Source organism: Brachionichthys hirsutus, chromosome 10 (assembly GCF_040956055.1).
Source record: "Brachionichthys hirsutus isolate HB-005 chromosome 10, CSIRO-AGI_Bhir_v1, whole genome shotgun sequence".
Taxonomy (NCBI): Eukaryota; Metazoa; Chordata; class Actinopteri; order Lophiiformes; family Brachionichthyidae; genus Brachionichthys; species Brachionichthys hirsutus.
The window spans coordinates 5,011,144-5,024,467 of NC_090906.1; the positions used below are offsets into that span (position 1 = coordinate 5,011,144).

Sequence of the window (13,324 nt, forward strand, 5' to 3'; positions counted from 1 at the left end):
CGTCTGACGTCTGTCCAGTTTTGGATAAAGACAAATACTGAAGCTTCAGTTTAAAATGCATTTCAAACAAGTGGGAACAGGGCTGTCCAGGAAAGGCTGCAAGGATCAGGCGAGGTTCACCACTTTGTGAGACGAGTCGTGTATAAGAAGTAATTCCTTCCTTGACTTGGGAACTATCCTTAAAGACTTTGGTAAACACAATTCACATAAAAAATGATGTTATGTTGTTGTTGTTCTCCTTCTTTTGCACAGCGTTTCAGCTTATGAGAATTTGGTTGTACTTATTAAGCAGAGATTATGCAAACCTGCACTAAAGTCCTTTTTAAAAAAATCTGATTTAATAATCATGATGATGACGTTCACTCGTGCCTTTTCACTTCCTGTGTTGCAGCCCAGCGTCAGTGGGATGGAGCCTCCCTTTGGGGACGCCTTTGAGAACTACTCGTTTGCTGACCAGGCCCTGACCAGCACTGACCTGCTCGCCACCAGCTCTGACCCGGATTTCATGTATGAGCTGGTGAGTCGTTGCACACGCACACACACACACACACACACACACACACACACACACACACACACACACAGAGACACACGAGCAACTTCCAGATGCTGGCGCTAAATGTCACTCGTGTGTGTGTTTCAATTAGGGATGCGCCGATCAGGTTTTATGCTGCCGATACCGATCAGCCACGAGTGCCGATCACAGATACAGATCACATGGATTGCCTGTAAATTTCTACGATTTTGTTATGTGCTACTAGCTGCATGATCTGGAAAAAAGAAGCCATAAAGTCACTTTAATATAGAAGACTGTTTTACTTAAAGACAAAATATACAAAAAGCATGCAGGCAGCATGCAGCAACGTTTCAGTCAACAGAACAACTTAAATTTACCTGCTATTAGTAACATTATCTTAAACGGATTGAAAACATTAAGGCTCTCGACAGGCTATAGTAGTGCAGAAACTCAAATGAATAAAAGGTCATACATCTCAAAACATTGCCAAGATCAAGTATTGTACAGTAAGAAAGAAGACCTTCAATGTCAAATGCAGATTTCATTCAAATGAACTATCACAAGTTACAAAATGTCATCCGGGCTGCGTTAACTGCCGTCTGACTGACTGTTGCTGTGCCGCCTGGTTTCCTTTCGTTCTGCGCCGTGAACTCACCACAACCCGCCAAGTGTTTGTTCCTTAAATGTCGTATTAAGTTCGTTGCGTTGAAGCCTTTTATCGCTCCCCCCCCGCGCGAGGTATCTTTTTGTCGCACGTGTTGCAGGATCCAGAGTTGTTTGTTTTGGTTTGCCGCCACGTGCCTGCGCAGGGTGACGGAACGCGCCCTCCCCCTTTCCGAAACACCGCGCAGGCGCGCGCACGCACTGTCCCGACAGTGCACAGAGCCTGAACGGAGAAAAGTCTGTGAAATTCGAACCACAGGTGATATTTGTGATCAGAAAGCAAAGGCATTGATCCGGCATACACCGATCACATACTTTTTCACGAACATTTGCCGATAATGACCGGTGGCCGGTCGATCGCAGCAACACTAGTTTCCATCATTTACGTGATTTTGGCTGTATCTGTGAGTATTCTTTATAAGTGATGGGTCAAAAGAAAGCGAGTGGTGAGGATGGCAGGGACAAGAAAAGACGGACGATGGAGATGAAGCACGAAAGGGTTAACTATTGTGTCTAAGTTCATGTATGCATTTTATATTACAGTAATACTGTACCACATATTATATCATTTTGTGTGTGCGTCTATATAGCACTTAAAAACGTTCTTTCCATTGTAATTAGCGTTGATTTGGCAAGGCAAATAGCATCAAAAGACTCCTGGCTAGCTCCAGTGACCAGTGTGGCCACCGTTGATCACCTCCAAACCCAAAACTGCAAAACAATATTAGGTTACATCTCACAAGTTCTGCAGCCCCCTCGGTGAAACCTATACGGCGTGCTTTCAGAGATTCCTATGACTTAGTGACTTCAACGACTGCCAGTAGGTTCAATATCTGGAATTTCCCCACCAGCATTTCAGAACTGCAGAAGCCTCTTGGATGAGAGGCGAGACATCTTCAACGTCCTCTTGACTTTATTCAACACAGTTTTACTGGTGTTACTGACATTCTTCACGGCAAACTGCTTGTAAATTGAACATTTTAAAAGAAGAAATCAAAAGAAACTTTTAGTTTACAGAGGAAAGCCCCATGCCCTCCTTCACTTACACAATTTGATTGCTTCCATGCTTTTAGAATGTAAATTCCATGGAAAAGTGGGGGTCGGCTCAGCGGCCAGGAATACATACAAAGAAGAGCAGCTTTTGCTGAGACATTTATTGTTTATCTTTTCCCAGCCAAATTTAAATTCTTCTGACAAAGAAACAAATGAGAAATGTCACAATTCAAACAGGCACATGCCAGGATGAATTATCTGCACCAAAATGTCCTCTTGACAATGTTGTGATTGTAAAATGAAAACACGAGGTAAACCGAGTAGAATGACTCACCTTGTGGTTTCCTCCTCTCTGCAGGACCGAGACGTGACCCACCGGCAGAGCCCCTGTGGGGACAGTGTGGTCGGTGCAGGGGATGGAGGGAAGGAGGTGGAGGGCTGCATGGACCAGCTCATGGGGGTGGGCGAGTGTGAGCCGGTCTACGGCAGCTCAGCGTTTGAACAGTGGGACTCCTACTGGGAAGACATCACCAGGTACTCGACTGTTTATTTAATCATGTTGGAAGACAAGCAGGAGGTGCTGCTGATTTCCTTAAAACTTGAACGGCATGCTAACTTTCACTTGTTAAACTTTCTGAAGGTCAAGGTAAGTCTTATTGCCAAAAACTGCTCATAATCTTTGAATGGTTTGTGCTGTAACTGCAGAGAGGTGAATTTAGTGTCAATAAGAGGTTTCCCTTGTTCATTTAATGGGCAACAGATCCCTTACTGGTGCCTTTAAGGACTTCCTGGATATAATAATCCAGTTGTAAAGAATGTATGAACGCAAATGGCCTGTCCGTTTCCCTCAAAGGTAGGGAGTGCTTTAAGAGTTCGACAAGCAACATCTCCCGAGATCCAAGGGGATGGATGCTCCATCTGTCCTGCAGCTAACACTTCCTCCACTGTTGTTGAGTGTCAGCTTAGGGCAAACAGACATCTAAAGGCTATTACACTTGAGGTGGGACAGTGCTGACAGTCACCGGGTCGGCTATATCCCCTGTTAATGTCTGAGGTCATGTTTAATTAAAACAGCACTTCATCTTTTGTGCTATGAGTGACTCACTCTTTAATAATCTCGACTGCGATGCAGCCATAATATCGAGCATGAATGAGTTAGAACAAGACATTTTCTCGGATAAGCTTCAGCTATAAGGATTTTAAAGCGAATTCTCTGTCTGGTTCAGAATTACCTTTGAAGCTGCCTCTTGGATCTATTTGTGTATTTTGTTTTGAAGATGTTTAAATGACTTCAGGTATCCATGAATCAAAAGCAGCCAAAGTGGATGTGTTTTACATCTCAGCCTGCAAAGTATAATCAATGTTTGGATTATACACAAATCTGTTTTAATTACTTATTCAATATTTTGTACGTCTGGTTTCCATCGCACGGTGAGTCTTCAAATTTCTTGTTTTGTTCAAAGTGATGATTTGGATTTATTGCTTTGTATCAGTGACTTTGTTTGGAAATAAAATTAATTGTGGATTAACGTCATGGCTTTGCCTTTGCCTTTGACAGATACACAAGGCTAACCAGCTGTGACATCTGGGGAACCAAGGAGGTGGATTTCCTTGGATTGGATGACTTCTCTAGTCCGTACCAGGACGAGGAAGTGATTGGTCAAACTCCGACTCTGGCCCAGCTCAACAGCGAGGATTCACAGCCTGTGTGCGAGGTGCTCTACCCCCACACGGACCTGACCTTACCGCCGTCTCAGCCTCCCTGTCACAGTAAGAGACCGCTGGTCCCTGGACACGTATCAGGCCCCAGCTCTGCACGGCCCTCCCCGAGCTCCACATTTTCCCGTCCCTCCCACAACCTACTTCCAGACTTTCCTGAAGTCTCCCAAAAAGCCACCAGACCTGTCCCCTCCAGCACAGAGACTATGGCCAAGACCCAAAGCCTCCTCAGTCTCACCCAGGACTATGGCCAAAGTCAAGCCAAGGCCCAGGGACAAGGAACCAAGATGACAGCCCTGACTTCTCGTAACTCCGACTTTGTGCGGAAGGCCAAAGTTCGTGTGAGTGCTGTGCTTAAAGCCCAGCCTGACAATCCCTCCCAGACAGAGATCGAGAGGTCAGACGCCCATTTACCGCTCTCCCTGCCTCAAGACGAGAAGGCTTCCACTTCAGCCAGCGCTACTTCAATGGGACCTCCTCCTGCAGAGGCCAGTGGCTATAGCAGCTTGGCTAGCTTTGAGAAGAGGGTAGAGAGGAAAGGGAGGAGGGACATGCCAGTGGGCTGGTCCGCTGTGCCTCATGCTGCGGAAGCGAGCCACGCCCTTGAGGTCAACAGCAGTTGTCTGGTCAGCGGCGGCCATGGCGCGCCGCAGACGAGCAGCTGCGGCGGCGCTCTCGTTGCTGAGGGCAACGAGAATGGCAAAGAGGAGGAGCACAACTACTCGCTGTTCCTGACCCACAGCAGACTGGAGGGCAGGACCCACTCGCTGCTCGATGAGGACGGAGAGGATGGAGAGGAGTACGACGACGAAGAAGAAGAGGTAGAGGAGGATGATGGCGATGGGCTCGAGCTTGATGACGAAGACCACGATGAGGGTTTTGGCAGCGAGCATGAGCTTTCTGAGAATGATGAGGAAGAGGAGGAGGAGGAAGAAGAGGAGGAGGAGGAGGAGGATGAAGACTATGAAGCAGACAAGGATGATGATATGAGTGACACCTTCTCAGAGCAAGGTAGCAGTTGCTGCTTCCTGTTTTCTTTCGGACACTATTTCCGCTCAATGTTTATTTTCTGTTGCTCTGATTCCCATCCTGCTCTCATGTCTTGTTTACTCCTGCCTCCACCAGGCTGTGACATGGAGCTGATGGAGGACGTTACAGGCCTGGCGGCGGGAGTGTCGAGCCGGAAGAGGGGCAAGCGCCGCTACTTCTGGGAGTACAGTGAGCAGCTCACCCCCTGCAAGCAGGAACGTATGCTCAAGCCTTCAGAGTGGGACAGACACACGCTGCCTAGCAACCTGTACCAGAAGAACGGACCCCTGCATGGTGAGCACACACACACACACACACACACACACATATAACCTGCGCAACGGAACAGTATTTATGCAAAGTGGCATCTTTAAGTCCGATGCTTTAGCTTTATAGGAAATACTTAATTTATTCAAATTTATATTTTCTTTTTTTACGGTTTACATTTCATTTCACTACCTCAATTAGTGCAACCCCCCCCCCATATGACATTTAATGAACGCTATTAGTAGAGAGACTATCAGGAGGACTACTTTTTATTTTACAGCAGCAGCTTTGTTTAGCATGTGGAAATATTTACAGCACAAATAATAATAAAGAATTAGAGCATTAAAATCTCCACATGAAAGGGCATGCAAAGCAAACACCTTTTTAAACCATGTTTATTTTATATTATATTACATTATCAGGTGACCAAGAAGAGTCACAGGTGATTGTTACGTTGGAGAAAATCTGGTCGTTTTTCAAAATAAAACGCTTGTCAGACTCTAGATTTATTCTTATTCTGTATTTCCCTCTGCCCTGCGTAGTCGCCATGCATATAAACCTTCATGATAGGCATCGGCCAGACGTAGGTCATGAATCGCTCGGGTTGTGACTCAGGTAGAGCCTGTAGTTTCCTCTGACAGAGGGATGATGTTCATGAAGGCAGGTGAAGAAGTTGGATGCATTTCCTTTCGACACTTTAGAATCAGAATCAGAATCAGAAGGTGTTTATTGCCATTGCCAGTGAGGGTTCACAGACTAGGATTTTTTCTCGGTGAAGTCGTGCTACATGTAACAGTAATGAAAAAATACAAAAAACATACAAGTACAGACACATCACAAAACAATTTTAAGGACCCTTCACTTTGGTGGATTTCACTTTATTTTAGGGGGATGAAACTCCATCGTATAATCTTCCATTTTCTCTGCTTTGTGTTCCCCCTGGTGCCTCTTTCTACTCTCTTGACAGGCAATCATTAAGTAATGGAGAGTGTTTTTATGAAGCCAGTAATAAGCAGAATTTGTTGGTGGTATAATAGCCAGTAACCTGGAAACCACTGCCACTCCAGCGTATCCTTACGTGCTTCATGCCTGCGGAGACATTATATTCAAAGTCCCGTTCATCTTCGATGCATTCTGTTCGTCTGCTGTCATTCAGGGAAATATATGCTGAAGAAGTCGCGCCGTACAGACGTGGAAGACCTGACTCCCAATCCTCGCAAGTTGCTGCAGATTGGCACCGAGCTCCGCAAACTGAACAAGGTGATCAGTGACTTGACGCCTGTGAGTGAGCTGCCGCTGACTGCACGGCCGCGCTCCCGCAAGGAGAAGAACAAGCTAGCGTCCAGGTAAATGAAACGCACTCGCGTGAAGTGACACCCCTACATCCTGCCAAGAATCAGAGAGCGGTGTTCAAAAATCAGCCAAAGACACACCTCGCCCTATTAAAGGATGAGGATCTGAACATATTGTGTTGGTCGTCTGGGGCCATGCACATAATATACTTCATAAGTCGTGACACCCGAGTCTGGTCCCTCCCCACCTTTGCTGAATCACTCCGTGAAAAACCAGCATTGTTATTTCCTTCGATGCCGCCTTGAGGCAGAGTAATAATAACCTTCCTGTGCAATAAAATGAGGCGCAAACAGGCCATCTGAACAAGCTGTCTGACAAGAGGATGAGGGAGCGGGACGAGACAGGAGACAGAGAGACGCATCTCATGTCCTCAAGATTTTACTGAACTGACTTGTTTCATCTGATTAGATTAGCATAATATGTTGTCTGTTCGCAAGCAGCATGACAATAAAAATGTATGGATCGTCTCAGAATGTTATTATTCAGGGATCGTATGCAGGATAGTGTGCACTGCCACAGTGCCCTTGAGCATCTTAAATAAAGTACCTTATATCTTGCGGAGCTCCTTAGCTATCTCTGGTGTTCGTGTAGGATTCATTGTTAAAATGTGTGAACAATGTGATTGATCAGATAAATAGGATTAAACTAGTCCATTCCAGTCCCCTTAATGCTGACTAAATCTCCCAGCCTCTGCATCAGGATTTGATTGATGGTCAATGGCAACGATCGTAAACATGATCTAGCAAAGTAGGATTCAGAGTAAAGGATCATTTACGGCCAGTGGGTGGCTTTTCACCAAGCGATGGAGTGTTGACTGGCAGCTGGAGAGGTGCATGTTCACCCACTGAGCACTGCCGAGGTGCCCTCGAGCAAGGCACCAAACCCCTAACAGTTCCCAGGATGCTACGAAGTGGATGCCACTCACTCTAGCGTCTCTCCACATTTGTGTGTGCGGGTGTGTTTTGTTCAGGCTTATACGTGTGTAAATAGTATAACGATGTGAAAGGGGATCAATGAAGTGTAATCAATCTCAAAGAATCGTGCCGCAGACTGCTCTGGTTGCTGTCCTCTGGCTTTCATGAGTGTTTTAGATCTATCAGGCTGATGCAGGTTAGTGGGATGGGATTCTTTCAGGGGAGTGCTATACCATAGAAGACCCTCTTTTCTCTTATGTGTTAGTAAAGGCCACCCAACTTTTATTCTTTTCAGAGCATGCCGTTTAAAGAAGAAGGCCCAGTATGAAGCAAACAAGGTGAAGCTGTGGGGACTCAGCACAGAGTATGGTATGCTACGGTTTTTTTAAGCTTCTCAATCCTCTAATTATTGTAATATATTATATCTATCTTGTTTTAAGATTTGTCCTGTTAGGGATTTGTGCTTAACACTCATTTGTGTGTTCTACCGCGTGTCTTCTTGTAGATCGGCTTCTGTTTGTGATCAACGCCATCAAGGAGGAGATTGTGGCTCGGGTGCAGGACTCTTCTCCGCGTCCAACCAACATGACTGACACTCTGGAATATCTCATCCGGGAGACACTTGGTGAGAATCTACAGGATTGTTCAAAGTGTCTCCTTTTAAGACAAACGATAATAGGAACTTTATAACCCTCATTTTGACTGTGTGGGCAACTTGAAGATAAAAAAGAAAACTAGCCAGCTTCAAAAAAGCAAGTTACTTAAGTTAAGTTACATTAGCAACGAATCCTGATTTTTCATCAATCAAAAAGTGTCCTGTTCATTGAACACTTAAAGGTCCCATATTATATCCTTTTTCCACAAGTTAATGCAGTTCCCGGGTTACAGCAAACAGATGCTGCAGGACAGCGTCCGTCATTTCTGTCTCAAACCGCTCTGCCAGAAACGCTCCAAACCCGGAAGCAAAAGTACATTCGTAGAGAGCACTCGCGTTACCATGGTAAACCGAGAGGCGACGTTTTTAGCACACAGAAAAACACTTTTACTATTTATTTCTACTCCGCACTCCTCCCGGATGACCGAGCGTCTCACACTGTCTCTAAGGGAGAGCACGGGTTGATAAGGAACATGGGAAAAGTGAGTTTTTCATAATATGGGACCTTTAATGCCTCAAAAAAACGTTTTTTTTACGAAATCAGAGCGATTATTGGATAGAACTGTTGCTTCCCTAGTAGAGCGCTGATGCAAAAGTTACACCAACAAGTTGTTTGTTTTAGCATCTAACACTTCTGACCATTCATCTAGTGGCACCACCTGTTGCTGGGCAGACTTCGGACTTTGTCAACAAGATCTTGGATAACACCGGTCGAGGGGATCCCACCGGCGGACTGGTCGGCCTGCGAGTCCCCACCTCCAAAATCTAGACAAACGGCAGTTCACTGAGGAGTGGACTAAATCTTACCGCCGTTGCTGTCCCGTTGTAACTATGCTGCTCCTGCATGCCCCTCCCACCCAGTACATGGTCACACAAGCACACATATCACTACGTGTATGTGTGTTTGATGAAATCATGAACCAATGACATACATCTTCAGCTTTCTGTTTCTGCACATTGTTGCACAGATGGCGGGTCACTGTCTCCCAACCCATTGTAAATGCCTGTTGGGGAAACACACCTGAAAGCAAGAGGTGGCTAGGTGTCTATATAATAGCACGTTCTAAATCCACTGGCGATTATTAGACGTCTTTAACATAGCATTGTGTAGGTCTGCTTCCAGGGCTGATGGACACAGTCGCAGATGCGTCGTCACTGGAATACTCTCCTTGAGGTTTTAACGACGGAGGATGAATTTTTACAAGACAGACACCATCGTTTTCTAGAAGAGGTTCGCCTCGCGTGGCAATTAGCTCCAGGATGGTTAATCGGCCAACTGAGAACGTTGATCGCCAAGCAAAGCGGCGTGCCTTGTGGCGTTTTAGGGGTGGCAAGAAACATTTTGAAATGAAGGCCTAAATGTATTCATGCCATCCCTCAGTTGTGCTGCTGTTAAAATACAGCAGTTAACTTTTAGCTACTGAACAAACCAAAAACAAAGACGTCGAATTTGAAGGCTTAATTAGAACTATTAAACTTCAGACACACCCAGTTGACTCATCGGCGCTCGTGAGCAACATTAAGTTAAACAACTGGAAATAGTTGACCATGTGGCAAGCGAGCGCATGTAGATAAGTGCTTTTTTGGCCTTGGGCTGGCTATAACTGAACTCGTAGAAATGGGGCATATTGCCAGTAGGAGAGTAAATGGTGATGAAGATGGCAAACACAGTGATCTATCTCCTGCAGGATATTGTACATAGAAGTGTCTCTTGGTGCAAAATGACACAGGCTCCCCTTTTTTGTACAGAAGAGCTGACCAGGCTAACAGTTTGGCGTGTTCATACTAGTGTTTGATCAGAGTGCTACTCATTGTGCCTTGTGTACGTATGTGTGTGTGTGTGTGTTTCTGTAACTCTGAGTGTGTGTGTGTGAGAGAGAGAGCGAGGGATCGAATGAGGAGAAGCGATTTCTCAGAACTCCCTGTGATTCAGCAGAGGAGAGGGACTACTTTGTACTGGGGGATGTGACGGCAAGGCATGACCGAAAACTGCATTTGTTAATGCCTACGGGGGGAGGGGGGGGGGCTCATTGCCGTCACCACCGCTATTTTGTTTTTCTCCAATGGAGGGCGGGCCTATAGTAAACCATCAAACAGTGGGATTCAGTGCTTTTCATTAATCCAGCTGTGTCACTGAGGGGGGGGGGGTGTAGCGAATGTGAAGGAGGAGATGCCCGTGGGCTTCGTTGACTAAAGATATTCTGAATGTACATAAAAGAAACGGATGCTCTTGTTGCTTGATGCCACAGAGTCAGTGTGTATATAGGAGGGCTCTGCAATATATGACTTTTTGTTTTTTGGTACTCTGTCTTTAAAGCCTGGGTGAGGGTTAAACAGATATTTTTGTTTAAGAAAAGAAAATATATTTGCACACTATATTTTGATTGTTTTTGTACCAAAGACACATGCAACGAAATGGCGACCAGCCAGTTTAAAGTAAGGTTTTGCACAGCTTACCTGATGCCGTATTGAATGTAGAAACGTGGGAGGGTCAGGGAACTTCATTGAACTGTGAAATTAGTTTTTGGGTCCAATTCTGTACAGAAAAGGAACATTCATTATAATTTTTTTCCTAAAATTAACCCCATCGAAGGTGTTCTCCGGTAGATTTGTTTCTCAGCAAGCATGTCATTCCTGAACTGATTCCTCCCTCCATGTGCTCGTTGTGTTCATGGCGCTGTTTTGGAAGAAGCGCCACTAGATAAGCTATGTTACATTTTTGCTTGTTTGTTAAAATGTCAACAAGAATAACCAAAATGTTTTTGTTCCTGTTATACTTGTTTGTTTTCTGTATGTAGACAGGTCTAGTTTATCAACAAAATATTAACTGAGTTGTCTTTTAAAGTACTGTATATAGAACCATAACTGATCTTATCTGTCGATGGTGAAATGCCACTTTTCATGAGAATTGATTCCTTTATAAGCATGACACATAAAAAGAAATACCTATCCTTACAGTGCGAAAACTGGAGCAAAGAAAAAAAGATCACACACACAAGAACACCTTGTTGAATTTGCGAGTTGTCCTGTGGGTTCGGAAGTATTTGTCGGTCACGTTCTCCAAGTGGAGAGAAGATGAAGTGGAAATGAATAGGAGAAAGTTCTTCTGGAGAGCAGGCAAGTCGTTCTGGTAGCTTCATCTATAAACCTAGACTTGACCCCCCCCCCCCCTGATTTCTTTATTTCGCTTGCAGAGCTGACTGACAGGAAATCAGGACTGGATTTATTTGAAACTTAATGCAGCAAAGAGACACATTCTAACAGAATGAATACAAGAACGTTTCCAGGAAAAGGAAGTGAGTTGATGTGAGAGTTTATGAGGTCAGACGCTGTAAGAAAGCCAAAGTCATCATATTTTGGTCCCAGTTTGATCTAGATTTATCGCTGTGCATCGTCATTCAGATCGTCATTAATATTCTGGCTGAGTTCTGCATTTCCTGGCATCAAATATTGCTGCATGGCATTTTTATTTTATTTTTAATCTGCCTGGCCTTGCCTTTGTTCCTCAGCTGACATCCTTCCTAACTGGTCGTCGCTGCAAACGATAACCTTGTTCGTCAAACAGATCTGCAACGTCAAGGCAAACAAATACTGGCAGTGTTTCCGAAACTAAGAAATGCATGATGGTCTGCATGCTTGGAAAATGCTGCCATTTCCAGGAATTCTAAAACTCGGCCAGAATATATGAAATCATTTTCTGTCGTCCAAAAAAAGGGAGAAATGGTGCTTTTTCTTTTTCTTTTTTTATTTCCTGACGCTGCAACGTCGAGCAGCCATGATTCGACTTCGTAGTCTCGTTGTAGCCTGACGGACTTGTACTCGCCTACCGTCCACAGCTAGTCTCTTAGTAGGAGATTCATTTTTTTGTAAATAGACTTTACGCTCATATGTACCTCCTAAATGTTAGATATATATATATGTGTATAGATTACCTTCTATGTTTGAAAACGAAAGCACTTTGTCCATAAAAGGAAAAAAACCCCAAAAAAAGCTGAAAGAAAAGAGAAGCATTTTTTTCCTTCCATTTGCTGCTAATAGGCCTGGTGTGAATGCTGCAAGTAAAACTGACGAGTACTTGCTAGAGTAGGTGTACTGCCTGACTCGGATACATCTATACACTAGCAAGGATTGGGTGTGTATGGCCCCAGTGAGGGTTAGATCCACATGTTTCTGGAGCCAGGTGATGATATGTGTTGCTGCTTGAGAGCGTATCGTTCCTTGGCTTTGGGAAGCCCAAGTGTGTTGACAGGAATTGTCGATTTCCTAGACGGGGAATAAATTGTTTGTGGTCTTAAAACAAAAACAAAAAAAGAGGGTTTTGATTCCAGGGCCCCTACATTAATCCTGATGCTGACCCCCCTCCCTTGGTGTCTTGATTCATTTGCCTTCAGTAGAGGTTTCCTATGGAAAAACTGATTCTGCTTTGGCTTCCTCTTCAGGGTGATGTACAGTGTAGACACATTTCTCCAGAGAGATATATTGTTATCATTTGTAAACTGATTTCTACTTGTGACTTAATGAGGAGGGGGTTAGCCTGGGGCGGCCGGGAAGAGCCAGTTTGAAAAATGTTCCGGGCTGCCTTGGGGGGGGGGGGGGGGAAGTTACTATATCACTGTACTGTATGGCAAGCCAATTACACATGGAGACTCAATCGGGACACTTATTGCCTTCGTAAATAACTCTTCACATACAAACAAACAAAAATAACAATATGGCAGACGTGTCTTGTTTCCGAGGGGTGCGCCTGAGGTTAATGGCATTGTTCTTCCAATAAACGGTCAATCACAACAAATCCACTCAAAGCAACGTTGACTGAAGTAGCAGACATGGTGCAATATACCTGAACGACGAATCATCCTTGAATGGTTTGTGCTCCGCTGTGTTCTTCTAGGTGACTGCAGGTGCATTTTTTCAGCTACAAATTTGGCCAGGTCTGTCGGGGGGGGTGGGGGTGGGGGGGTACGGTGGTTTAAGGGCCGCTGGTTGACGGGAAGTTGGCCAATAGAAGGGTGTCTGTTTTGTTGTCGATCACGAGGCTGGTTTGAGAGAGAGTCCTCGCAGGTTTAGATTCAACAGGATGCGAGCGAAGCTGTGCATCTTTACATTGAAACCAGGAGACTCTGTGGCATTTTAAACAGTCAAGGAGTGAGTGGAAATCCAGTCAAACTATTCCTTATTCTTTTTATTTCTGTTGACATAGATCCTATACACTCA

General features: G+C 44.8%; 1 protein-coding gene across 1 annotated transcript; it reads left to right on the forward strand.

The window, feature by feature from the left end:
- Positions 1-388: 388 nt before the first annotated feature.
- crebrf (creb3 regulatory factor) lies at positions 389-8,879 on the forward strand. Its single transcript, XM_068744859.1, has 8 exons — positions 389-517; positions 2,532-2,707; positions 3,732-4,903; positions 5,018-5,215; positions 6,345-6,534; positions 7,751-7,824; positions 7,961-8,080; positions 8,761-8,879. The coding sequence occupies exons 1-8, from the start codon at positions 407-409 to the stop codon at positions 8,877-8,879; spliced, it is 2,160 nt and encodes a 719-aa protein (XP_068600960.1). The 5' UTR covers positions 389-406.
- The last annotated feature ends 4,445 nt before the right edge of the window (positions 8,880-13,324 follow it).

Bases quoted from the DNA above. Each gene is read 5' to 3' on its own strand.
- crebrf (XM_068744859.1), top strand. From the start codon at position 407: ATGGAGCCTCCCTTTGGGGACGCCTTTGAGAACTACTCGTTTGCTGAC. The intron at 5,216-6,344 runs GTGAGCACACAC...GCTGTCATTCAG, and splicing joins GAAGAACGGACCCCTGCATG to GGAAATATATGCTGAAGAAG. The intron at 8,081-8,760 runs GTGAGAATCTAC...CCATTCATCTAG, and splicing joins TCTCATCCGGGAGACACTTG to TGGCACCACCTGTTGCTGGG.